This window comes from Lutjanus erythropterus, chromosome 12 (assembly GCF_056507025.1).
Source record: "Lutjanus erythropterus isolate fLutEry1 chromosome 12, fLutEry1.hap2, whole genome shotgun sequence".
Taxonomy (NCBI): Eukaryota; Metazoa; Chordata; class Actinopteri; order Lutjaniformes; family Lutjanidae; genus Lutjanus; species Lutjanus erythropterus.
The window spans coordinates 3,642,403-3,670,210 of NC_139328.1; the positions used below are offsets into that span (position 1 = coordinate 3,642,403).

The 27,808-nt window shown below is 39.3% G+C and overlaps 2 protein-coding genes across 2 annotated transcripts; both read left to right on the forward strand.

Annotated features, from left to right (window-relative positions):
* Positions 1–5,984: 5,984 nt before the first annotated feature.
* On the forward strand, positions 5,985–15,921 carry LOC146317335 (complement factor H-like). The gene is made up of 11 exons (XM_084732431.1): positions 5,985–6,411; positions 6,528–6,722; positions 7,460–7,642; positions 7,798–7,993; positions 10,364–10,599; positions 13,028–13,090; positions 13,176–13,241; positions 13,826–13,891; positions 14,073–14,129; positions 14,624–14,785; positions 14,888–15,921. The coding sequence occupies exons 1-11, from the start codon at positions 6,354–6,356 to the stop codon at positions 15,061–15,063; spliced, it is 1,458 nt and encodes a 485-aa protein (XP_084588557.1). The 5' UTR covers positions 5,985–6,353; the 3' UTR covers positions 15,064–15,921.
* A 2,239-nt stretch (positions 15,922–18,160) lies between these two features.
* On the forward strand, positions 18,161–27,670 carry LOC146317336 (complement factor H-related protein 1-like). Its single transcript, XM_084732432.1, has 14 exons — positions 18,161–18,218; positions 18,318–18,509; positions 20,331–20,510; positions 20,601–20,794; positions 20,953–20,989; positions 22,021–22,209; positions 22,748–22,942; positions 24,967–25,071; positions 25,162–25,230; positions 25,434–25,472; positions 26,242–26,403; positions 26,486–26,650; positions 27,220–27,245; positions 27,394–27,670. The coding sequence occupies exons 1-14, from the start codon at positions 18,161–18,163 to the stop codon at positions 27,403–27,405; spliced, it is 1,623 nt and encodes a 540-aa protein (XP_084588558.1). The 3' UTR covers positions 27,406–27,670.
* The last annotated feature ends 138 nt before the right edge of the window (positions 27,671–27,808 follow it).

Sequence of the window (27,808 nt, forward strand, 5' to 3'; positions counted from 1 at the left end):
TCAACAGTACTGTAGTACCATGAGGAACCACTGCAGAAAATGGAAGCAAGGCTGAGCAGCAGTGTCCTGTCTAGATATTACACCAGTGCTAATTTTAGCTGTTGTCTAACTTGCTAAAAGGTTATCAAATATGTTGTTTTATATATATTGTGTGGCCTAACGTCCGTATCCATCATCTTTCAGTTACTGATCAGTCCTAAGGCGATGAAAGGATAATGATTTGTCATATTGCTACGTAACGCGACTTGGAACCTAAACGCAGCAATGAATCATTTGTGCTCCATCCCTGACTGTGATGTCAGAGAAAAATGGCCACCGTGTGACCGTCTTTACGTGTGGTGTCTGCGTGTTTAATGAGGATGAGAAGGGAGTGAAGAGAGTGTATCACACACTTCGGAGGATAAATATTCATCTCATGAGCCTCATTTCTCAGGGGGGGCAGAATCAGAGCTCTCTGATGTTCCTGTTCTGCTGCTCAAAGATTTGTGAAGAAAACGTGTTTAAAGCCTTAAAAAAAAAAAAAAAAATCCCAGAGTTCTCCGTTAACTTCAGCTGACAGCTTTTTGCTGCAAGGTCAAGATAAACTTTTGATATATTAACTTAAGCTGTTCTCTGTATGTGTTCCTTCCACAGTCTTTGACGGCAACTGCAGCCTGACTGCAAGGCTTCTGTAGAAGATCCTCCTAACTGGGTGACTTGCACTAACAGAAATAAGGGTTCCAAAGGGGTTCTTTCTGTCTTAGAACTTAAGCTTAAGCTTCTGGCTTAAGATCTGCCCAGAACCATGTGCTTCTGAAGAAGAACCCCTTCTTGGTAGAAGAGTGTGTTCTAGATAAAACCCTTGGAATATGACAGAACTCTCAGTAGAACCCCTTGGGTGTGTTCTAGACAAAATCCTTGGAATGTAAAAAAAAAAAGAAGTTTTTGGTAGAACCTCCCTTAATGTGTTCTAGTAAAACCTTGGGAATATTAGAATAAATGAACCCTGTGAATGTTCTAGATAAAGTCCTAAGTAGAATCCCTTGGGAGGGTTCTGTATAACACCTTTGGAATACAAAAGGGTTTAGGTAGAACCCCCTGGGTGGCTTCTTGTTAGCACCAGAGAAGGTTCTCTGTGGACCCATTACACAATAGATGGCTTCTCTGTAGAATCGCTTATAGGAGGTTCTGGGTGAAACCTTTCACAGATGGTTCTAGGTATAATCCTTGATGTAGGTTTCTGGTAGAACTAGGTAGATAGGATCCAGGTGAAACCTTTATAAAAGGTTCTACTAGCAACCAAAATGGGGACAAGCTGAAGAACCCTTCATGGTTCTAGTCAGCGTCTTTATTTCTAAGAGTGTGGCTGCAGTCTTGAGTGTTGGAACCGCAGTAATTGTTCTCCAGCCGTATTGTCAGATGAAGTCTGTAGGCGATGGTTCCTTAATGAAGAGTAATGAGTTCTTTATCAGCGCTGCTCAGTCCACACAGCGGCTGATTAAACAGCTACTTCCAGGGCCTCTGGATAAATCGGGGAAAAAAGCATCAAATGGGAGAAAACTGGAGGCAATTTGCACAAATTAAAAAGAACAAAATAAAATGAAATATCAAAAAATATCAGGATTCATGTTTTCTTGAGGGAAACCAGACAAATGAATTCCATTATGTCAACAGGGACGTTTTTTTCTCACACTTTGCACAACAACACTGTCTTCATTATGTCCTCATTCTCAGTTCACTGCATCGGGCTGGGTGGACGGTCCAAGGCGTGAGAAGAAAATCCATGGCGAAGATGTCGTGGTGCAAGACAGATGAGGGGGGGAAAAAAAGAGGGAACTGGCAAGTGAGCTTCCTCATCAATCAGCGAAGGCAGGATGAAATTGGTAAAGCAGACGGCGGGAGAGAAATCAATACAAACCTCTGGAGGCCGAGGGTCTCGCGCACAGACAGCAGGACAAATTACATCCAGACTCTTAACTTCCTCTTTCACATCGTCCGTCGCCCTCGGAAAAGATACAGCACTTCTCCTTGTGGATCAATAATTGGTTTTCGCTGGTTTTTGATGATGATGTCCAGCAAGACCTCGTGGCCCTGGAGCTCAAACTGACACGTGATGTTGAGGAACCCTGGCAGTGCCACATGACATGCAAATGTCTCCTAAAGCGTGGTTGTCTTAAAGGGATAGTTCACCCAAAAATTAAAAGTCAGTCATTATCTACTCAGCCTCATGCAGATTGGAGGTCAGGTTTAGTTCTTTAGTCTGCAGAACAGTGCTGCAGAATCTCCCAATGGAAACAATGGAAGTGAATGGTGACCAGTTTTCAAACATAAAAAACAGCAGATTAAAAACATAAAATTCCTCCATACTGCTCATCTGGTGTAATCCAAGTCTCCAAAAGCCCCAACATGCCAAGTTGACTAAAAAAATTTTATTTACATCATGTTTTTAGCCTGAAGCTTCACTGTAGATCTTTAGCTTGGAGCCACGTTCACATGCACACTGTCTGAACTGGGTGTGTGTGGTGTGACGGTGTGCAAACGGCATGCTGGGACTTCACGAGACTTGGATTACACCAGACGAGCAGTATGGAGGCATGGTCATCATTCACTTCCACTGTTTTCCACTGACATTCTGCAACACTTTTTTCCTGTTAAACTCCGGCAGTGTTTTGTGTACTGAGTAAATAATGACTGAATTTTCATTTCGGGGTGAACTATCCCTTTAAATGTAACTCTGACGGTGTGTTTTTTAAAATCCTGGCACAGGATGTACGGGTCAGTCCTGTCAGGACCAATGTGTGGCAAAACATAAACGATACAGTGTGCTGCTCTGCAACGATCAGGAGCTTGTGACTGAGAGAGTAAAGCAATGCAGAGCGCACAAGGATCCAGCAGATGGCAATCAAACCCTGACGTGAACATGACATCCTGACTCACATCAGGATCGTTATTACAAAGATACAAGAATACAAGGAGATGTATTTATCGTTTACAATGAGGTTTGATCATGAGATTTTAATGTAGTTCTCTCTTTGGCTGATTGTTTGGAATTGGTTGAAAATCCTCTCTATGTGTTATTGTCCCATCCATCCATCCATCCATCCATCCATCCATCCATCCATCCATCCATCCATCCGTCCATCCATCCGTCCATCCGTCCGTCCATCCGTCCATCCGTCCATCCATCCATCCATCCATCCATCCATCCATCCCGAGCTGCTGTGACCTCTGATCATTTTGAAATCTGGACTCTAAACAAACAAATCACTCCTGTGGGGTCGATTCTGTTAGCAAACAAGGAAGTTTCACTGTTGAATTCTGCTACACTCGCTGGATTGTTACACAAAATACAAAATTAAAGTCACCAAATATACAGTGTCAGATTGAGGTGTTCATATTTTTATTATGCTGCCTATATTATATAGTGTGATAATATCACAACATGGAGATGATTTCAGAAATGTGACACTCTAAATCATTTTAAATAATTAATAATTCCCCTCAAGTGCATTAAAACTAAAGTAGCAAGCCTGTTTTGAAAATGTGAGGAGTAGAAAGTACAGATATTTGCCTTAAAACGTTGGAGGTAAAAGTAAAAATAAATACTAAAGTAAAGTACAGGTAACTGAAAAGTTGTAGTTTATGACTCAGAGTGCAGATTCCCACCATTCAATCCCAAAAGAACATCTGGATGTAACCAGCTGTAATGTAATTATTATTTCTCACCTGTAATGGATTACAAACACATTAATTTTGTAATTAATTATATGTAAGTAGTTACATGTAAGTGACTCTATTTTGAAGCTACTTTCCGGCACTGCTTGTATCCCTTTGGACATTTGTGTGAAATTTTGTCATAACTGACGTTTGAAATCGTGGTCAAAATCTGAAGAAATCACCCGCGAGCGTTCCTCAGATGTCCCTTTCAGAGTGGGATGGATGTGAGGTCAGTTGGCGTCTGTGCCAAGTTTGATGAAATTCCCTTTATGGAACTAACTCTTCGCTAAGCCCCGCCCTCCTCAGTTACGGTTGTTAAGTCGGCCAAGTTTTTCCATTCTCGCACTGCATTTATGCAGTTTACCGTGGCAACGGTAAATGCAATTTCTGTAATGTTTTCAACTATTTATTGGCTTGCCTTTAGCTTTTGTTTTTAATTATCTCAAACACAATTTTAATGCTCCTTTAATGTTTTATTTTAATGTATTTCTAAGTTCTTGTAAAGCACCTTAAATTGCCTCGTGTCTGAATGGCGCTATATAAATAAACTTGCCTTGCCTTAAAGTCAGCTGTTGCTGTTTTTTCTTTTCTAAAATGCAACTGGCCGCACGCTGCGTTCCTCACAGAGGGAAACCAATCACAGTACTCGCTCTCAACTGATGTAAAAGCAGAAATACGTCATCCAGATGTGCTCTGTAACAAGAACAAGCAAGTTCTCCCTCCTTCATTCAAACAAAACTCTGTAATGGTGACGGCAGGAGAAAGACTAAATTAAATCTAAAGATGTTATTATTATTATTAGAAAAAAGAGAAATAATTCCAGGCAGGTTTTTAATGTTGGATTGTTTTAAAATACCACATAATGAATGTATATACTGCCTCTGAAGACAGAAAGAAATCTCAGTTATTTAACAGACTTGGAGAAATCCTTACAGTCGGCTTCAATCTAATTTTATGATGTGATTTTAATACAGTTACATCAGAAAATGACAACAGCTGTCCGTTTTGTTTTTGATTGTATTTCTCTGCTGAAGTTTTTATAGGTGTTTCTATAGGCTTTGTGTAGCAGAGTGGTACAGCAATGTATTGATATTAGAAAATGTACTTTGTAATTTGTACTTTTGAATACTTCAGTATTTTTAAAAGCAAGTACTCTAGTGCTTTAACTCAAGTAAAATTTTGACTGAGCGACTTTCACTTGTAGTTGAGTAATATTTGACCAGGAGTATCTGTACTCTGACTACTGGTGTGTTGAGTACTTTGTCCATCACTGACTGATTCAGTCATTCCTTCGTCCACACATTAACGATGTGTAACACCAGCCTTCCTGAATACACTGTCCGATTAGTTCATGTTCTGGAGGACGTTTATTTCCCTCCTCCTTGATTACTCTGCACGAAAAGGAAGAAACTAAGAAGAGGTTGAACACAAATGTGAAGTATCCCAAGGAGAATCCCCAAAATCAATACATCGATTAATAATAAAAACTGTTCATCTTCCACACCCCTCATCAGAACGGCCGAGGAAATTGTGACGGTGGCTTTTGCGGCCACCCTCCGATACGTTTGACTCTCTTTCACAGAGTTTCCCACTGTGTACTCTTTGGCAAATTAAAGTAGGATACCAGTCCGTTCTCCTTTTTGTTTGTCTCCCAAACTCTTAACACAGCTCCTAATGTAGATAACACCAAACTTCCCTTTTGTCTGTTGGACCAAAATCATCTTTAATCTCCTGGAATGATCTTAAAATGTCTGCTCTATATAAGTCACTGACTTTTTTAATATTTTTATCCGACCATGACTCCCACAGTTTTTTTGGTCCCCTATTTGAATTGATTTGTATTGTTCCAAATCAAAGATGATGATGTAGAGAGATATGTAACATCGTATGGACTTTTATCCTCGTCTCTCTGGAATGGATCGGTATCTGTTTCTGTATCCGTGCCAGTTGATTATCATTTACATTTTCCCACTGTTTAGCCAACTTAGCTATTTCAGATGACCTTCTATAGAGCTCTACATGTGGCAGTGCTAAACCCCCCTGAAGTCTGAGCCTCACTTTGAAACCCTCTGTTGCTGCAGTCTGACCTTTAGGCCCGACTGTGTTTGCTGTTTCATAATTCTGACCTCTGATCGCAGCAGTACGGGAAATCATTTTGAAATCTGGACTCTAAACAAACAAACCGCTGCTGTGGGCGCCACTCTGTGTTAGCAAACACGGAGGATTCACTGCTGAATGCTGCTACATTTACTGAAGTGCTACACAAAAAACAAAATTAGAGACTGTGTTTATTACACTGCCTGTTATTCTAACTACTATTATTACTTTCTTATTCTTGAAGAAACTTTTAATCCTAAGGTGCTGTTACATAAATACATCGACTTACATTCACATAACTGAGAAACTTTGTTCAACTTGTTGTTAAACACAGAAAGATGTTCTTCCAGATGTTCTTACAGATCAGTATGTGTTTGTTTGTTTGTTTGCTTGTCTGTAATGTAATGTTGCATTTAAATGCAGCGTTGGCGTCAGAGCAGAAGAGTCATTGTTCACTTCACATTTCTTAATTCTTTTGGGGGAAATGCCCTCAATAATCATTAACTAGTTCTGATCTATACTGGACTCTCTGCTCTGCTGTGACTTTAATTCCTGCCAAAATGTTCATGAGGTATCTTGGATTTCTTCTTCTGGTTTGGTTTCCAGGAGTTCTGCATGGTAAGAACTGTTTTTTTTTTTTTTGTTTGTTTGTTTTTTTAGAAATTCTATCATCTATCATTTCATTGTTTTAAAGGGATTTCAGTATTGTGCTCTCTGTCTTATCACTGTTTCAGCACAAAGTGCGGCACAGTCCTGCGCTGCTCCCACACTGGAAAAAGGATATTTTGTCCCTGAACCTCCAGCCATAAACAATCATGGCAGCAAGCTGACTTATGCCTGTAATGAGGGTTACAAACCTGCAGTGGAGGGTTGGTGGGCAACAATCACATGTCAGAATGAAAAATGGTCTCATCAACCACAATGCATAGGTAAGTGTTTTATAATATATCCACTGGTTTGTTTGAACGCTGAAATTCTTTTATACCCCTTGGTAACCTTTATTATTTATTCCATGTTTAAACGCTGCAAAATGATGTACAACAGTAGAGAAAAAATCTGCTTACATATCTTAATCTTGAGCCCAACTATCTATATTTATATCTAATAATTTAACCATCATATATTCTGTCTGTAATAATGATCCAAATAAACCTGGTATACTTCACTGTCAAATGGTCACTCAAAAGTCAGTTCAGTTTGTTTGCTTTAAGTGAAATAGATAGGTGATTTAAAATTAAGGAGGCTTGGATGATGGCAGTTTTTTTACATTTAAAAACTGGCCACCATTCACTTCCACTGAATGGGAGATTCGGCGACGCTGTTTTCCTGTGAAACTCCAGCGGTGTTTTGCAGACAAACAAAATGAACCCAACCCACGATCAGCATGAGGATGAGTAGATAATGACTGAATTTTCATTTTTGGGTGAATTATCCCTGTAGCTGGTAAATTGAGCAAAACATTAGTGGAGTTTGGCGTCTTCCAGAGCGTGTGAAAATTGACAGTGATCAGCTGATCAGCTCAGTGTTATTCTCATCTCTCATCTCCTGCGGAGCTCCTGCAGAGCTCCTGCAGCCTGCCTGTCTCTGCCGAGTCTGAGGACAAGAGGGTTGTTGATGATCAGTAAAAACCTCTGGTGTATTTGTTTCTTTTTTTTTTACCCCTCAGATGAACAAGCCTGCCTTCCACCAACTATCCCCCACGCAAAAGTCACAGAAAGTGCAACTGGTTGGTATGAAAATAAAGCATTAATAAGGATAACATGTGATGAAGGATATGAACCCGAAGACGACTGGCAAGTCACAACCACATGTACAGGTGGAAAATGGTCCTCTGTGCCGGGCTGTAAAAGTAAGTCTGTCAAATGTTCTGTAACAATAAGCTGTGAAACTATCAGAGAGCAGAATAATAAATTCTGAGGTTTGAATTCTCACCACACACACAAACCAAGTTAACCAAGTAGCCATCTGAGCACCTACTGATCAAAAATGTGGTCATTTTTACAGGAAGTAATGATGCATGTGGTGAGCCCCCTCAAATCCCCCACGCCGTCATCGTTCAAGAATACCAGGAGGTGTTTGCCGCAGATTCAGAAGTGACGTATGAATGTGAGGATGGTTATACTATAGTGGGAAGAGACAATAAAAAATCAATTTTGTGCACGAGTGGATCCTGGGATGAAAACCTGACGTGCAGTAAGTGGCATCATTCACTCATGATATATTGTCATGCTGTTTTTCCTGATAAAAAAAAAATATATTTCGATAAAAGTAGTATTATGACTTGTTGACAGAATAACATCACACAGTTACACACAGAAAGAACAAACACTTCTACCGGCTCCGCAGTGGAGGAGTTAGTTTCAAACAGGGTGGTACAGTGGAAGTGGTTTGCTTACAAAAGATCAGATGAACAGCAAACACAGTAATATATGAGAAATGTAAGAAGACTAACAACAAAGGTGGGCTGTACATCTGGAGTCACATGTGAAACGATACAGTACCGATACTGCTACCTGGAATTCAGTACTGGTACCTTACAGTGCCCTGTTTTGCCTCTTTACTTCCTCTGTAATATCAAAAAGGTAATTTTGTAAAAAAAAAAAAAAAAGTCTAAACTTCTCTATTTATTTATTTAGCGCACTTTACACACTATATGTCTCAAACTGATCCCTGCAGCCTGTCAGTCAGCCACCAGGGCAACGCTGCTGTTTGTCTCACAGGAAGCACATGTGATATCCGTCCTCTTATGTTGTTGTTGTTGTTGTTGTTGTTGTTGTTGTTGTTGTTGTTGTAGTTGTTGTTGTTGTTACCACCACTGTGCTTGTGTACAGAAGTATTTCCCTGTTAATACGATGCAATTCACAAATATTAGTTTCATGCTAAAAAAAACTAATTTTTTGAGCAAACATGAACTACGACAGTGAAAAAGCTCAGTTACGTCCAACAACAAATTATCCAACACGCTAAATAATTTCCTTTAGATGTTGATGAAGTTGTCGGTGGCACAAGTTTCATCGTCTGTGGAGAGTTAGGTTAAACCTTTTAGGCTGCAGACGTTAGCTGTACACTCTTCAGCTTCTAGACGTCCTGCTCTTGTCAGCTTTGCATTTTGCATTAAAAATTAGTGCAGGGAGTGTCGTCTGCATTGAGTTTTGCAAGTTTAACCACACTTTTTCACCTCACTCTTGCCCTGATTCACTGTGGCTTCAACAAGCTGCACAGGGAACGTCGCTCTCTTACCCAGGTGCCCTCTCTCTCTCTGTCTCTGGTACAAGGGCAAACGCGCTGGATATAAGAAAATACATGCAAAAGGAAAACGCTGCATATTCAGTCATACAACAGAAGTGCTTCAGGCCTCTAGGGGCAGTGCTGAGCCTAGCCTTTTTTTTTTTTTGCTCTTTTGTAAGAAAAAGGCCAAATGTAAAAAAAAAAAGAAAGAAAGAAAGAAAGAAAAAGAAACAAAGTAATGCATATCTTTTTATATGGCCTCTCCCGACTCTCCAACTTTCCTCCAACCATAACTTCTTCTCACTCACTCCCTCATCTACTCCATAACATACATTGATACGTCCGTTGTCTGTCTGTCAGAAGCTCAGCTCTGCCCCTAGAGGCCTGGAGCACTTCTGTTGTATGACTGGATATGCAGTGTTTTCCTTTTGCATTTCTTTTCCTGTATGCAGCACTTTTCTGTGTATGCCACACGTTTGCCCTTGTCAGCCACCGTAGGGTACCAAAATTTGGCACAGATTGATTTAACGGGAAGTGGGACTACCAACATAATTTAGTCAGTACTCTTAAAAGCAGCGGGTTAAAAATAACAAAATATTTCACCAGAAACACAGTATGTGGAGAGACAAAAATCCAGTTTGGTGAGCTCAACAGGGTTAAAAATACTATTCTATGTTTTCTCATATCAATATTGCAGAAATACCTGAACGTTCGTACCATTATTTTAGTGTTGGGGTATGCAGTGACAAAAATACTTTTTATTGAATGTAGAAAAAAAATTGATCCTTTGCTAACCCCCCAGACATTGGTTGTCTTAACTTTGCTTTTTATAGAAGTCAAACTTTGGATTTCTTCCTGTATGAGTCAGAGAAATATTCTGTATCTACAGTTTGAGAAGCGTCTTTTTTTTTTTTTTTTTTACCCAACATTAAAATACCAACAAAAAAAAACAACAAATCAAAAGTGTAAGGAACTGATTAAACTGTGTGTCTATCTGCATACAAACCTTAGCATACCCAGAAAACTAGCTTAACTAGCTTGAGAAAGATAAGGGCACTGTCATTAGCTATATCTGTTTTATTTTGTGTAATTACCAGAAACAGACAAAAATAGAAAAAACAGGAAATATTTTAAGCAATTATTCATTCATTAAAAAAAAATAATAACAGGAGTAAAAAAGAAAAAACTAAACAGAGCTTTTTTTGCATTTCTAAATTACTGCTGCAGCCCTACAACTCATAGAGTTTCACATTAGCTAGCGACAAAATCTGTATTTGTTGGCTGCAAATAAATTCTGAGGTTTGAATTCTCACCAGCTACACAAACAAAGCCAACCATGAAGCCATCTGAGCACCTTTAACCTGAAAAATGTGCTTATTTTTACAGGAAGTGACAGTACATGTGGTGAGGCCCCTGTTGTTGACCACGCCCACATCATTCGGGGATTCGATAGGCAGTTTGATCCAGATGCAGAAGTGACGTATGAATGTGAGGATGGATATACTGTAGGAGGAAGAGACACCACATCCATATCCATCTATTGCATAAATAAAGAGTGGAATGTACGTCCAACATGCAGTAAGTGATATTATATATCATCATAATGTTTTACCAATAAGAATAAATGTATATTGTGATAATGGCAGTTTGTGGACAGAATAACGTGACACACACAGAAAGAACGAGCATCTCTACTGGCTGCACGGTGGAGGAGTTAGTTCCAAAAAGGGTGGTACAGTGGAAGTGGTATGATAACAAAAGATCACGTACAGCAAATGTAATCATGTGTAATGGGCACTACAACTAGAGCTGGGTACCGTTCACGCGTGAACTGAAACAGTATTGATACACCTCTCCCATCTCAAAAAACTCAAAAAAAAACAAAACAAAAAACAATCCAGCAAGGAGAGCTGAACAGCTAAAAAATACATTTATGGATTTTTCTCATATCGTTGTTGCAGAAACACGCTCACTTTTGTGTCATTATTTTAGGTCCATATCACTCGCCCTTAAAGCGATAGTTCACCCAAAATTTCACTCAATATCTCCTCCCCCCTGTGCCGATGTGAGGATGAGTGAAGATCTCCAGTTCACAGAACGCTCCTGGAGCTTCAGCTGAAAACAGCGTCGCAGCCAAAACCAGTGCAATTGAATGGTGACCAGTTTTAAAATGTAAAAAAAGAACACAAACTCAAAATGTCTCGTGTGGTATAATCCAAGTGTCTGTAAGCTGCGACAATAAAATTTGACTGAAAAAGACACCATTTACCATGTTTTTAACCTAGATGTCAACTGTAGCCTCTCAGACCTGAGCCGCGTGCACACACCTGAAGCAGGTACACAGGCTGCAGCAAAGAAATGATGTTCCTCTTCTATGTCGAAGTCCTCTGACATTTTCTTCTTTGTTGAAAGTTTGCAAAGTCAACTGTGCGCGTACAAGTCACTGTTTCTGAGAAAGGGTTGCTTCCAGGTAGCAGGTAAACACAGGTGTGATGGTATCGCAAGATCTTGGGTGAGAGCTTGTGCATGCGGATCAGGTCTAAGAGTCTTTTTGGGTGAAATTTTAATGTCGCAGCTTATGGACAGTTGGATTACACCACACAAGACATTTTGTGTTTTTTTGTTTTCTTATTTTACATTTTAAAACTGGTCACCATTCACTTCAGTCGTACTGGATTTGGCTGCGACGCTGTTTTCTGCTGAAGCTCCGGGAGAGTTTTGTGAACTGGAGATCTTCACCCATCCTCACATCGGCACAGGGGGGAGGAGATATTGAGTGAAATTTAATTTTTGGGTGAACTATAGCGGCAGATGCATTTTCTCTGAGGGGGGAGGCGCTATGTTGAAAATCAGGGTAATGTGTTAAAGGTATCACACCAGTGTACTTTAACATACAAAAAAAACTATTTGTATGAGTATTGTATTGCATATTGAGGTGAATGAAACATGCTTACTTACGGTAAGCTAAGGTAGCTCAGTGCAAATTATGCTATAATTTGTTTTGATGAAAGACTAAAGTATTTTCACATTAATGTTTCACTGAAGTAAAGCATATGAATAATTTATTCACCCGTCTGAAGATCACCTGATCCCAGTGTGAGGCGTTTGTTGCCCAGCTGCTGCAGAGTCACACTGTCAGAGTTTATCATCCTCCTCTAAACGTTGTTAGTTTATGATGTTGGGCCGATCAGGTCTGGGTTCTTTAACTCGAGCTTCTCTTGTAATGATTTCCTCTCGAATGACATTATTTACAGCGACATCACTCAATTTTATGCCTCCACTCCAGCAGCTGATGCACCAAACTCCTCCAACTATCTGCACGTCTCACTCTGACGTATTAATTATCGGCTGCAGATCGAGCCAGTCGCTCTCTGCTGCCACCCAGAGGTCGACAGTGTGTAAATCAGCAGTAAATCAGCAGCAGCAGCAGCAGCAGCGTTCATCCGAGGCCACCATCAATAACTTTAGAAAACACTGAACATTTTTCACAGATTATATATTTTACCCACCAGATACATAATATTATCCTTGCTCATGTAAAAAAAAAATACAGTTCATATTTCGAAGTAATTAAATCTTAATCACTGAAGTCCTAAAAAGAAAAAAACACAAAAGATTATCACTGCAGTTAAATTTGAGAACTGTTTGTAAAACTAACGTTTGTCCACTTAGGCGTAAGGGGAAGCACTGACCAGGACGGTCCTGCTGGACCAGACGAGGGAGACATTACAACTGATGACCGTCAAACATTCCCTGCAGGTGGAGGAAGTTCACTAATCTGTATTAAATATGAAATAAAGAAGAATATCCATGTGTCTGATCTCTCCGGGGAAGATGTGTTTATTTAAATCGAAAATAATTCATAGATTATGTTCTGATCTAACCCGTAATAAATATTATTCTGAAAATCATCACATAATTTCATATATTCTTGTGTGTTGTTCTTTCACCTCTGCTCTATAGAATATTTATTACATATCTAATAACTTTTCGTCTTTCCACTTAGGCAGAGGAAATCAACCAGGGACTTCACAGGGTGGATCCACAGTGGAAACAACAGACTCATTTGGTACGCAGAAGAATCCATTTCTCTCTCTGATCAAATCCCCGTATAGACCTATATATGTCTGCTGAGTTTTAACTTTTCCTGTCAGACAGAGGAGACAGAGTAACCACTGGACAAGGTGGAGGTACATCTGGCGGCACGACGCGACCTACAGGTGCGACAGCACGCATCACACCCTCATTTTAATGTTCTGCACCCTCAGTTGAAATTTGAATAAGAAATGCCAAGCGCCCATTGTGTCCTGAGCCTGCAACCCACTTACATGGAGGAACTGGACCAGAGACAGGTGGTTCTTGATTGTTGATTTTATTTATTCATTTTGAACATACCACACATACTGTCTCGCTTTTTAAACTGTCTGATATCTTTACTTTGTTACACAAAATCACCCCACAGACTGATGTGCACATGCATTTTTGGAACATTTTTTGTGTGTTGCCCAGAAGTAAGTTATTTCTTGCTTTGCACATGACTTTAGCAGTTTTAAAAATCCACCAGATCTATAAATTTCAATGCTTCTGACTTTAAATACAGGTTATCAGTTTGTTCTCGATATACGACATTGTTTAATATTTTTAGGGCTCTTTTTTGCAGTATGCATGATGGTTGTAGGGTTGTGTTGACGCCACCTGCAGGTGGAGTATTGGACATGCAGGAGTGTCCATTTATCTCTCCAATCCAGTCCCTCTATAGAATAAGTTCTATATATGTCTAATGAGTGTTCTCTCTTCCTGTCAGACACAGGAACCAGACCAGGACATGGTGGAGGTTCATCTGGCAGCTCGGCACGACCTGGAAGTGGAGGTAGTTTAATGATGTTTGCATCATTGTAGTCATTGTTCCCCTTATTTAATTTGCGCCAGTCTTTTATTCTCAAAATGCATTTAAAACACATTAAAATTGTGCTAAAGAAAATCCCAAAATGATCCTAACTGGTGAGTCTTTAGCTCTGTGTATTTACCTTTATCTGTTCTGTATCTTACAGGATCTTCTACCACCTCTGGCTCGGATGGGAGAGACAGTCAACCTTTAGTCACAAGCAGTAAATAACATTCATTGATCCTATTACATCACATGTATCAGACTTTGTTTCTGTATTTATTTGGTGTAACTTTTCAAATATTTCTTCTCTTGTTGCTGTAATGAAAAACCTCGATTTATGGCGACTGGTCATTCAAAAGAAATCTGTATCAGTTCAGTACAGCCTTACTGAGTGGTTTGGGGACAGCTTGGGTCAAACTTTGCTCATTGCTGCGGAGACCTGGTTTTAAAGCTGGTAGTGTTTGTTGGTGGGAAGCCAGTGAGGGATCACGTCTTTATCTCTACTGATTGGTTGAGGCGCCTGCATGAGGAGGATTTGATGTGGAATTTTCAAGCAGTTGGTGTCGAAGACCTCAGAGCTGTGAAGTAGAGTTTACACATGGGGAGAAAAAAGTTTAAAAAGCACAAAAACAGCAGGCTGATTACACAACATTTTTGATTTTTTGATCATTATTTCACTGAGATTCTGTTAAATAACCTCTTTTCTTATTTCAGTCACCCACTGTGGAGCCTTTCCAGTTGTTCCAGACGGCGTTATTGTGGAACAGGAACCAATGTTTTTAAAATACAAATGTGCTGTCTTTTACAAACTGGTCGGTTCAGAAACAGTGACGTGTTACAGCGATGGCAGTTGGTCAGAGTTACCCGTCTGTGAAGGTATAAACAATTAAATACAATCATTTTTCATTCCAAAAGTCCATCAAATATGTTAATCAAATAATCATACATATCTGTTTTTTTCCTGTTGATTTTGTGCAGAGGCGTTCTGTATCCTGGAGCCTGGTCAATATCTCAGGGGCTATGTTAGAATATCTGCTAAGCAATATTTATCAGAAGGACAAAACAAGATTTCCTGTATTCACCGCTCTTACAGCGCCACTGCTCAGTGCAGAAATGGAGAGATAACTTTTACCAGGAACTGTAAGTATAAGTAAACTCCTTTCATTTGCTACAATGCTCTAGTATCAGTTTTTTTGCTCGCTTAGTTCTGAGAGAAACTGAAAATCAGCATCAGCTAAAATTAGAATTGGCAGGACAGATGTTCAAAAGAATCAGATCATCATCACCAAGTACAGTGTGAGGCCTTCCTCGATCCATCAGACAGTGATATTTATACACCTGATCCAATCATGTAGGAGTCTGATCAATCCATAATCACCTCCAGATCTGCTCCATGATCCACATACGTCAGCTAAGTATTGTCCATAACTCCCGATCCTCCCTGTGTCCAGACAGACGTCACTCTTCTATTGTAGACCACCACTCTGCAGCTGGTCGAGCTCAGTTCACTTCTCATGTAAATATAGTGAACTGGACGCCGCTCCATCTCACACACCAAACATGTCCGACTGGACAGTCGCTCTCTTACATCGTGCTCCCAATGATAAGAACGTTCTTTCTCTTGGAAACAGCAAAAAGACAAACGATTCCAACTTTACAGAGTCACCAACCCACCAAACAAACCTTGTTTTCTCCCTTTATCCTCCTCCATGCTCCCAGTTCACACCATTTCAGCCACACAACCCTCTGCTGTGTCACCACACAGGTCCAGTCACCCCACAACCCCACAGATCACAGTTTATGACGAGTCAAATACCTCAAAACACAAATCAACATCAACAAATCTTCTCATGGGATTTTTTCCTTTAAGACTGTAACAGATTTTTCTCAGTAGAAATGTAAAGAATTAGACTTCATGAATTAAAGTTTGTGTGAATTAAACTGAAATATTCACTTGTGTTGTTGGATTCTTTTCAGGTTGTTATGATCCGGACCCGGTAAGTGTTGTTCTATGATTCTAAAAACTTGCATTATTATTCAATGTTTTTGTATGTTTAATGTTAGATAACTCTTTATTTTATTAACTTTGTTATCTTGTCTGTGTTGTAACCAGAGATATTGCTACTAGCACAGCAGAGGAGTGACTGCCGGACCGACAACAAAGGCCAAGAGTTGAAACACGTCCATCAGAAAACAACTATACATCCCAAAAAAATTATTTGACTTCTTCAAACCAGTTGTTGCTTTTTTCATTCTGATGTTAAACACATACACACAATGTTGGAGCTGTTTGTTCTTTAAACCGTCGATGTGTATCTTTATGATTGGAACGCTGATAACATGATCAATACTTTGAATACACACATGAAGTTTATAAGGCCTACAGTTAACTGAATAAAAATCTTAACAAACACGTTTGTGTTATTTTGTCCACAAAAGTCTTTATAAAAGTCTTTTCCAGTAAACATGAATATATCAGTGATTGTTCTTGCTGATCGGTGCTTCATGATGGTGTCACAACTAAATACATTTTAAAACTGAAAACACAGACGTCCAAAAACTATTTGCAGCTTGTCTGGAGAATTAGAGCCTGAAGCCTCAGGACAGAAGAAGCCAGGGCCAGGAGGGTTACTTTAAACATGTAATCCAGTACAATTACAAGTTACCTGTTAAAAAATGTAAAGTAATGTACCTGATTACTTTCAGTTACTTTTGGATTACTTCAATAACAAACATGCAAATAAAGATGAGAGAGTATAAAAGTTGTGTCATCTGCTCAGTGTATTTTTTGAGAAACATACAAAGATAAATGAATAAATAATAATAATAATAATAATAATAATAATAATAATAATAATAATAATAATAACAACCGTATCAATCATTATTATTATTATAGTTATTATTAGATGTAAAAAATTCACCACCTGAAAGAGGTGTGTCAGGTATTAACATGATCATCTGCTGAAACTGATTTCCTTTGCACACAGAAGCAGTTGGCCTTAATGGCGTTGTGCCAATAGCCCTTTCTGGCAGAAATCTCGCTATTATCACTACAGACATGATTTGTTTCCCCCCTCTAAACCCAAGAAGGGCTTTTAACGTGTTAAAAAGAGATTGGATGGTTATAATTTACAGCACAGAGCAGGTAAAATAATGCAGAGGATAAGTAAGAATATAAGAGCAAACACAACAGGACATGACGTTATCGTGATCCAGATAAATGCAGCTGTTATGATATTAGATGTATATAAACTGGGTGATTCAGTATTGACAGGTTATTGACAGGTTATTGTTGTGTTGCCCTCAAGTTCAGAGTATTGCTAAAGCTAATGATTAAGCACTAACTGATTAATTGTTGTTAAGAATTTAATCGATTAAAAATGTATTCAGGCGTATTCAGTCAATACAGATGACAGTAACAGCACCTCAGCCATTTGCAGCCATTCTTAGACTTAAAATGAGAAATAGTGACCAAAAAATGAAAATGAGGGGGAAAAAATGTGTTTTGTATCTTATAAATGATTAGTGATTAATTGATTATTAGGATTTTCAACAACTGGTTCAGGAAAATGCACAAAATTTGCTGCCCTAGTTTGGAGAGGTGAAGTAACTCTGAGTAGTTTTTGTGCCTATAACACCTTGTACTTTTACTTTTTCTAACAGCAGTACTTTTATTTGTAACTGAGTAATATTTTAGCAGTGCAACAGTACTTGTACTTCAACTGCTGTTGTAGAACTTCACCTCTGTTTATGAAGTCTGTCATCTGGCGTGACTGTGCTGATTTCATCATGGCTGACCTCTGGTCACAGCTGTCCGGGAAACCAACATGTTATCTGGACTGTAAACACTCTCATTGATTTTTGTAGAAACTATTCTGGGAAATCAGATGAATCTTTTTGTGTGAAAACAATGAAAATAACCTCTTAAATATGTGCATGCAGGTGTATACTGCCATGTGCACCAAACTGGGAAAACTGCTTAAAATTAAAATAAAAAAAATGACAGCAGATGTAGCAACAGTTGTGATTTGATGTGCAACGAGAAAAGTCTGACCGGAGTACATCAAGCCTATCTGTGCATTTGTTTGTTCTTCTGAGCAACAACATGATGATAGTAACTGTGTGTAATGTTTACTATGTCTCAACCTCTTGGCTTTTTAGAGAAATACCCTCGACAATTATTAATCGGTCCAGATTTGAGCTGGTCTCTTCGTTCGGCTTCGTTGCGTTGATTTAATTCCTGACACAATGTGCCTCGGGTATCTTGGATTTTTTCTCTTTGCGTGTTTTCCCGGAGTTTTGCACGGTAAGAACATTTAATTCTGTCACTGTAATCTGGTAAATATATGTGTAATATGTGCTTTTATTTATCTAAGTGTGTACATTGTTTATTTGTGTGTTTTAGCATCAAGTGCAGCTCAGCCTTGTCAGGCTCCCAGGCTCTGGCGTGGGTATGTTGTCCCTCACCAAACCACCTATGCTCACGGGACAAATCTCACTTACGCCTGTGAAGAAGGACGTAAACCAGCCGTGGACGGTTGGTGGGTGACAGTCACATGTCACAATGGAAAATGGTCTCACACACCGCAGTGTATAGGTAAGTGTTTCAGAAATATCTCTGCTGGTCTGCCTGAGAAATCGTGTCATAAATTATCTCAAGATAAACTGAAAACAGGTGGACAGATTCAATGAAATTACAATAAAGACGTCAGATTATTACAGAACTTCAAGAAAACAAGCAGCTTTACATCGAGTGTCTAAATGGAATTCAGATTGGATTCAGAAGGAAGAAGAAGAAGGACGAAGATGAAAACAGGCACTGATGGAGGCGGCCGCTGATAACTGTTCATCAGCCTCGACTCGCTGGTCCCTTCCTGACAAAGAAGAAGCCATGTACCTTACAGCTGACCGTGTTGATCGCCTTGTGCAGGTTCTAAAACCGTACATGCATCCGACATCTATTTGCCTCCTTAAAAAATCTAGAATATACACTGCCTGGATAAAAAAAGACACCACCTGGAGCCTTTCAATGGATAATTACTGCAGTAATTAATATGTTTCAGCTGACAACAAGTTATTGAACCCTAACTGATGCAGTGAGCAGCTTCTCATTTCTTAAACAAACATGTCAGAAGACAAATCCTGTGGTCGAGGAAAAGGTGTGACTCTGTTTCAGAAGAGTCGAATTATTGTCCTGCATCAAGCAAAGAAAACAACTAAGGAGACTGATGAAAAAACTAAAACTGGGTTAAGAACTGTCCAACACATTATTAAAACCTGGAAGGATAAAGGTGAACCATCATCTTCAAAGAAGAAACGTGGTCAGAAAAAAGGTCATGTGGTCTGATGAGTCCAGATTTACCCTGTTCCAGAGTGATGGGGGCATCAGGGAAAGAAGAGAGGCGGATGAAGTGATGCTCCCATCATGCATAGTGCCTACAGTACAAGCCTGTGGGGGCAGTGTTATGATCTGGGGTTGCTTCAGTCGCTCAGGTCGAGGTTCAGCAACGTAAAGAGCCCAAAAACTGAGTTCAGCTCACTACCTGAATATACTGAATGATCAGGTTTTTACATCAAAGGATTTTTTTTTTCCCTGATGACACGGACAGATTCCAAGATGACGATGTCAGGATTCATCAGGATCAAACTGTGAAAGAGTGGATCAGGAAGCATGAGACATCATTTTGACTCATGGACTGTCCACCACAGAGTCCAGACCTGAACCCCACTGAGAATCTTTGGGATGTTCTGGAGAAGACTTTACACAGCGGTCCGACTCTCCCATCATCAATACAAGATCTTGGAGAAAAATTAATGCAACTCTGGACAGAAATAAATGTTGTGACATTGAATAAATTTATTGAAACGATGCCATGGAGAATGCATGTCGTAATCAAAGCTAAAGGCGGACCAATGAAATATTACTTTGATTTTCTTTTTTGGCCAGGCAGTGTATAAAAGTCAAGCATCCATGGATCAAGATTTCTAAACCAAAACAACTGTTATTCATGCAGTAAAATTTCTTAAAAACCTTTTATGTCACACTCAATTAAGACAGGCCTGTACATCCTTGTACATGTTTCAAGTCTCTGGGAAGAAGAAAAAGAAGAAGACTGGCAAAAACAAACTGCCCCTAATCAGACACCAACACAGAACTGAAGAGTTATTGTGTCTGCAAATTAATGGATTATTCAAGTTTAGTCATTATTGGTAAAATTGCAAATCAAACGTGTCGCTCCACCTGTAACATGCTTTAAAAGTACAAATATTAATGCCATGTAGGAGAAACCACATGCTTTGTAACTTTGTAATGACATTTATTGATACTAAACAGGGTTTCCAAACCTCAGGAGATATTACTTAATTCATGAAAGTCGCTCTGTAAAGTCTGAGAATGTTTTGTTCTGTTTTTCCTCAGATAAAAAAGCCTGCCTTCCACCAACTATCCCCAATGGAGAAGGCACTGCCAGCCAAAATGGTTGGTATGAGGACAAATACACAATAAGGATAAAATGCCACACGGGATATACACTCAAAGACAACGACGCCACAGCCAACTGTATAAATGGAACGTGGTCCTCTTTGCCGGTCTGTGAGAGTAAGTCTGTCTGACGTTCTCCTCCTGTAAGCTGTGAACCTGTGGACACCTTTTCCTCTTCCTATTCATGATTTATTTTCTTGTTTACAGGAAGCAACCTTGCATGTGACGAGCCCCCTCAAATCCCACACGCCGTCATCAGTCAGGGCTACCAGGAGGTGTTCGCTGTCGATTCAGAAGTAAAGTATGAATGTGAAGATGGTTATGTTATGGAGGGAGGAGACAGCCAAAAATCAATTTTTTGCACAAGTGGATCCTGGAGTAAACACCCAAAGTGTAGTAAGTAGATCAATCAATTAATAATAATAATAATAATAATAATAATAATAATAATAATCAATGTTTTTGTCATGGACAGAATACATTTAGGAAAACAAATTATAAGACAGGTTTGTAACACTGACAGTGTTTCCTTTTGCTGTGATCACATGTCGTTTTCCAGATGGAAAGATCTGTGCAGTGGGAAATCTGCCAAACAGGTCATATAAAATATATAAAATAAAATCAAACATAAAAAAAAAACAAGTGAATTACTTTTGATTGTTTTCTATTCAGTATAGAAGCTGTTTGCTGCACATAGAGCTGAATTTAACAGTGACATGCAAGAGTGAATTCATTAAATGGCACGTCTCACTGAGCGACACGATCCACAGTGCTGTCGTCGTTGCTCGATGCATAATTCTGCAAAGTTTGCAGTTTTGAACACTGGTGAATTCTGGTATTCTGAAAAGAAGAGTCAGTAAGGCTTGTCCGAGCTATTCGTAAGTGCATCAGGATGTCAAATACCAATGTTTTTGGGTTGGAGAAGCGTCTCGAGCAAAGAGAAAAATAAAGAAATACAGGCAGAGGGCAGGGTGTCTGCAGATCCACACCACCCACCACTTCTACTGGGTCAGAAGTGATGAAGGGGATACATTAGTCCATGCATTGTTTTTTTTTTTCAGGAAAATGTTGCAGATTATACCTTTAAAGGTGCTAAGATCAATATTTTTTTATTAACAATGCACCAAGTAAGTAAGTATATTTGAGAGAAATATCACCTGACTCTACAGTTCCCCTCAGCTCTGCAAAGATTTGCAGTAACTTTCAGCTCCTGGTTTTGGTTTTATGGCCCACTATTTCAATTTTCCATGAAACTGCTAATGGAGCGCTTATTAATTACATGTTTCCTGCAAAACAGGCAGCCAGGGAGAAACTCTTTGCACACACTGACTGGTGTTTACAGTAGCCAGTAGTGCTGTATGTTATGCTACACGTCTAAAGCGGTCCCTGAATGCAACGCGAGGAGGGAGAGTGGTGCTGTTAGGCTGGCCCCACACTACAGGATAATAGGGCAGATTTTGAGTTGGCTTCACCTCTCCTGAGAATCGTGGCAGCGTTCTCGATTTCAGCCAGATCATCTGTGTCTGAAAATCATTGTCAACACTGAAACCCACATGCAATAATCACGTGGTTATTCATGAGGACACCTTTTCCTGTTCCTGTTCGTGATTTATTTTCTTGTTTACAGGAAGTATCCGTTCGTGCAACGAGCCTCCTCGAATCCCCCACGCCGTCATCAGTCCGGGAAACCAGGAACTGTTTGATCCAGATGCAGAAGTGACATATGAATGCGAGGATGGTTATACTGTGGAGGGAGAAGAGAGCAGTATATCCGTTTTTTGCATAAACAGAACCTGGATTGAACAAGCCAAGTGCAGTGAGTAGATCAGTCAATCGATAACAATAATCAATATTTTTGTCATGGATTGCCTGACGCTTAAAAGAATGTTGCTGAAGAACATAATCCAGGCAGCCATTGTGTTTGTCTACTGAAATTACTCAGTTAATTGATTCATTCAGTCCAGATTTAAAGTACTGAACTTATTTTGTACTTTACTTCGAGTTTATCCAACTTTATGCTTCTACAGATATCTCAGAGGCAAATACTGAACTTTTTAATCCACAAAGCCAAAGAAAAAGGTTTTCTGACTTTTTTTTAGAAATACATGGTTCTCACAGGACAGTGATGCTACGGTCCTATAGACCGTGACGCATTGCTCTAGATTAAACCAGCCACAGTGGCCTTTAAAGTTGTTAAATCTGTCAGATGTGCTCAACCTATAAGCTGTGAAACAAACGATAGCAGCGATGAGAAAATCAGTGACCATCTTGAACTTATGTCACCACATACAACAATCAAGTAGCTCTCTATGAGGACACCTTTCCCTGTACCCGTTCATGATTTGTTTTCTTTTTTACAGGAAGTCTCAATGCATGTGATATGCCTCCTCAAATCCCCAATGCTGTCGTCAGTCTGGGAGACCTGGAGGTGTTTGATCCAGAATCAGAAGTGACGTATAAATGTGACGATGGTTATACTGTGGAGGGAGGAGGCACCCAAAAATCAGTTATTTGCAGAAATGGATCCTGGACTGAACCGCCAACATGCAGTAAGTAAATCAATCAATCAATAGTAATGATCAATATTTTGTAGTGGAGCACATGACATTTGAAAGAATGATGCTGGAGAACATAATCCATATTTGGGAAAACAATCACATGTAGATTTCCAAATACAAAGATCTGTTAAATAGCACTACAGCTAAGAGGAAAAATAGGTCATTCTAAATATGCAGTCTGTCCCTTTAAGTTCATACTTTAAACTAAAACTTAATAAACTGTATTTACCTGCACACCATCCCAGTCACCAACGAGGAGGGGGGGGTGTCTCTGGAAAAATGTGGTGTTGGAGTCTGTACATCGTCCTGCCTGGATTTATTTCACAATAATGACCTGCTGCATGTCCTTTAAAATGGACCTCTTCTTTCTTCAGTTCTGCCTCCTGTCACTCAGCTCAGCTGAGCAAAGTTGGCAGAATCTCGGGCAGAAGACCAGGGGAGAAATAAAGAATGAAACAAAGCTGAATGAATGTGATCTATGAGGGAAAAAAAGTTCGCTGAGTCTATTCTCCTGACATTTATTTCATTAAAATGCAACGTTTGAATTTTTTATTTTTTTTTATCAGTTCCATCCACAATTATTATGCCTCTTAAAGGAGGGCGTGCCAGAAAGAGTATGGGATCCACTGCACTTAACTTAAGATGTAACTATATATACCAGCCACTTTATTAGGTACACCTTGCTAGTACCGGGTTGGACCTGCTTTTGCCTTCAGAACTGCTTTAATTCTTTGCGTCATGGATTCAACAAGGTGCTGGAAACTTTCCTCTGATTTTTTGGTCCATATTGACATGAGAGCATCACACAGTTGCTGCAGATTTGTCAGCTGCACATCCATGATTCGAATCTCCCGTTCCACCACGTCCCAAAGGTTCTCTACTGGACTGAGATCTGGTGACTGTGGAGGCCGCTGGTGTACAGTGAACTCACTGTCCTGTTCAAGAAACCAGTTTGAAATGATTTGAGCTTTGTGACGTGGCGTGTTATCCTGCTGGAAGAGGATCAGAAGATGCTCAGGTAGGCTGTGGAGTTTAAACGATGCTCAGTTGGTACTAAGCGGCCCAAAGTGTGGCAAAAAAATATCCCCCACACCATTTCACCACCAGGCAACGTTTTTCCAATCTTCTGTTGTCCAGTTTTAGTGAATTGTAGCCTCAGTTTCCTGTTCTTAGCTGACAGGAGTGGAACCCGGTGTGATCTTCTGCTGCTGTAGCTCATCTGCTTCAAGGTTTGACGTGTTGTGCGTTCAGAGATGGTCTTCTGCACACCTTGGTTGTAACTAGTGGTTATTTGAGTTACTGTTGCCTTTCTATCATCTTGAACCAGCCAGACTTCTGGCATCAACAAGACGTTTTCACCCAGAGAACTGCTGCTCACTGGATAGTTTCTCTTTTTCAGACCTCATGTCTGTAAACCCTTGAGATGGTTGTGTGTGAAAATCCCAGTAGATCAGCAGTTTCTGAAACACTCAGACCAGTCTGACACCAACAACCATGTCACGCTCAAAAATCACTTCTGATGCTCGGTTTGAACTCCAGCAGGTCGCCTTGACCACGTCTACATGCCTAAACGCATTCAATTGCTGCCACGTGATTGGCTGATTAGATATTTACCTTAACAAGCAGTTGAACATGTGTACCTAATAAAGTGGCCAGTGAGTGTATACGCCATTTTTACAGGTCCCCCAGCAACATGTTTTAACCGTCAAAAATGTGTTTTTCTTGTCAATGTAGAGAAGCCGAGCTTGTAACAAGTACAGGAAACGGGAAAGGACAAAACTGTCAGAGGGTTCAAAAGGGACGAGATTCAGGGACGGTCAATTACAATCCTCCATTTCTACTAAATGTATCTGTAATCTGATTACATCCTTTTTTCTGTAACTTTAGTGGAATGTAGAGAGATAATCCACCACATGATTTTGGCCAGAGATCAAAGAATGAGCGCCTCCTTTTGTCATCTATAGACGTTAAAATATATTTTATGTATGTGTGGATAATTTTTTTTCCCCACGTAGTCAGAGAAACCAGACCTTCTGCTGGACACGATGGAGCCACGGCGAGATCAACAGATGGGGGGCACGGGACATCTGATGGCAGTGGAACACAACCAGGAGCTGGAGGTTATTGATCTGCATTACATACGAATTTAGTCTATCAGTTTATCTAATCTCCATGTACAAACTGAATAATCACATAATAATCACACTTAGGCAGCAGACCAGGTACTGGACATGGTGGATCTGCAGGTGGGGGACACACCACACGGCCTGGAGGTGGAGGTGGGTTTTGATTTGTATGAGATATGAATGAAGGACATAATATTTTAAATGTCGCTGTGTGAGAAATACATTTCCTCTAGCAAAGGGAAATGGACTATATTTAAATTTAAGAGAGCATGATGGGAAAATGTTCAGGCGTTCTGGAAGACATGCATAAAACATCCTTCCAGTGTGATGCTAACTGTGTCCACCATGTCTTACAGGATCTTCTACCAGCTCCAGTCGTTCTCCGTTTACTACAGGTACTTAAATAGATTCATTTCTCCTTTTACAACAGATATGAGAGATAATCTCTGACTTTTTGTGGAGATGTTTGTGGACCACAGAAGAAAAAAAAGAAGATGTATTTCATTCAAAGCTGAATCTGTAGCCGTGGCTCTCACTTGGCGGAGAATGGGTCCAAAGTTTGGGGTGAAATTTGAAGTTGATTGACTCTATGACAGCTTGAATTATTTATAGAAACCTGTTTCCACCACTGAAAGAAAAAAAATGTCCCTGTGATAAGTCACAATTATAAGATAAAAAGTCAAAATTAATAGATTAGATTAGATTTTTTTTTTTTTTTTTTATGAAATTATGAGATTAAAAAAGTTATAATTATGAGGAAAAAACAATTTATTAGGTAAAAAGTCAGAATTATGGGAGTTAAAAAATTAAATCATGAGGTAAAAAGTCAAACTTATTAAATAAAAAGTTGAAAATAATAAGTAATAATTATGAGATTTTTTTTTTAAAAAAGTTGAAATGATGACATAAAAAAGTTATAATGAGATTTAAAAAGTCATAATTATGATATTAAAAAAAATAAATTGTGAGATTAAAATAAATGATTATGAGATTTTCAAAAAGTAAAAATTATGAGATAGAAAGTTGAAATTATGAGATAAAACGTCAGAACTTTTTATCTCATAATTTTGATTTATCATGGGGATGTTTTTCGTTTCAGTGGCAGAAATGGGCTTCCATAGATATTTGATTCCAGAAAACCTTTTTATTTTTTTTCTGTTTCAGTCAGCCACTGTGGGAAACCTCCCGTAGTTACTGATGGTGAAGTTGTGCAAACTCACAACATGTTTCTGAAGTTCCAGTGCGCTGCATTTTACAGACTGCAGGGTCCACAGAAAGTCAAGTGTTACAATGATGGCACATGGTCAGAACTTCCCATCTGCAAAGGTATAAAAACATCAAAACTCCAAAAGTCTGTCAAAGATGTTGGCTGGAAAACGTAACACTTTTTTTTAAATTATTGTTTCAGCCACCTACTGCACTGTGAACACTGCTGAACAACCGGACTTGGAACATGATGGAGTTAAATATATAAAAGATGGTGAAAAAGTGGAATTGGACTGCGAGGATAAATATTTTGCAAAGAATTATGCTGTTGTCAAGTGCTCCGACGGAAGAGCAACTATTTCCAGATGTAAGTATCTCAATAAATATTCATGTATCATTAAAGAAACACCGAGTTTGATCTGATGGATTGAAGTTGAAGCTCGTGTTAGACATGATAGACTGATGGTTCACCTGATCACCTTCAAGCCTTTTTCAAAAGTGTATGCCCTTTTCCAAACAGCTTCTAAGAACAACCTCCATGTGTACCAAACCATCTGGACTGTTAGGAACATATTGAATATTATCTCATAAGTCAAAATAATTCTGCCCTGCATCATTACAAAATTATGATTAATAATCTAAATCCTCTGGTCAGAATGTGAACGGAGATTTTCACTTCCAGAACCTCACTTTAGAGCTCGATAAAGCCACGGTATATTCGCTATGTGCTTTTATGACGGTTTGAATTTAATGCATTTAAATCAAACCACTGAACATTTTACTGAACATATTTCCTGCTGCTCTTGATAAAGTGTCTGTTATAGATTCATATGGTTTTATTGCCCTGCACTAAATGCAATGGTTCTGAATTATTCCTCTAATTTCAATAAGCTGCTCCACATATTCACTGCTGTGCCTCTATGTGATTTTTTTCAGGTTGTAACAGGTTTCAAATAACGACGGTGAGTAAAGAAACACACACTGATGTTGTCTTTGAAGCAATGCTACTCTTTAATTTTTATTTATCTTTATGATTCTGTGTAAATATTTCACTTTGGTTTAATTATATTTTTTCTAATTGTTTGTAAAACCTCTTTCTTTTGTAATTAGCGTATATGCTGAGGCTGCATCACTGAGGGGAAGATACTGCTGCCTTTGGATTCGCTCACCGCTGACTGAAAACATGACAGCCTGGAGAAATAACTAAGTTTCAATCATGCTGCCACACAATAAGCTGTTTCTGGCTCGTCTGATTGATCTGTGAATGCCTAATAACATAATATGGGATCAAATTGTTCGTCTGTATGCTTAAAGCTGCAAAAATAACTGAGCAGATAAATATGGTGTATGTTTGATAGACTGGCCTGAATAAAGTCTTCAACTCTAATCTTTCTCCACTGAGTCTGCAGAGGTTTGTTTTTGATAATCATCCCGCAAAACCAGTCCGTTCATCCATTATCCATACAAGCTCATCCCAGCAGACCATGGAGTGTTTCTGCAGGTAAATCGTGAGGCTCATGGTGGG

What these genes read in the sequence shown, in the direction of transcription:
- LOC146317335 (XM_084732431.1), top strand. Translation starts at nt 6,354, where the DNA reads ATGTTCATGAGGTATCTTGGATTTCTTCTTCTGGTTTGGTTTCCAGGA. An exon ending in CTCTGTGCCGGGCTGTAAAA is followed by an intron (nt 7,643 to 7,797) that starts GTAAGTCTGTCA and finishes TCATTTTTACAG; the next exon opens with GAAGTAATGATGCATGTGGT. An exon ending in AGAGTTACCCGTCTGTGAAG is followed by an intron (nt 14,786 to 14,887) that starts GTATAAACAATT and finishes GATTTTGTGCAG; the next exon opens with AGGCGTTCTGTATCCTGGAG.
- LOC146317336 (XM_084732432.1), top strand. Translation starts at nt 18,161, where the DNA reads ATGTGCCTCGGGTATCTTGGATTTTTTCTCTTTGCGTGTTTTCCCGGA. An exon ending in AACACCCAAAGTGTAGTAAG is followed by an intron (nt 20,795 to 20,952) that starts TAGATCAATCAA and finishes GTCGTTTTCCAG; the next exon opens with ATGGAAAGATCTGTGCAGTG. An exon ending in AACACAACCAGGAGCTGGAG is followed by an intron (nt 25,072 to 25,161) that starts GTTATTGATCTG and finishes AATCACACTTAG; the next exon opens with GCAGCAGACCAGGTACTGGA.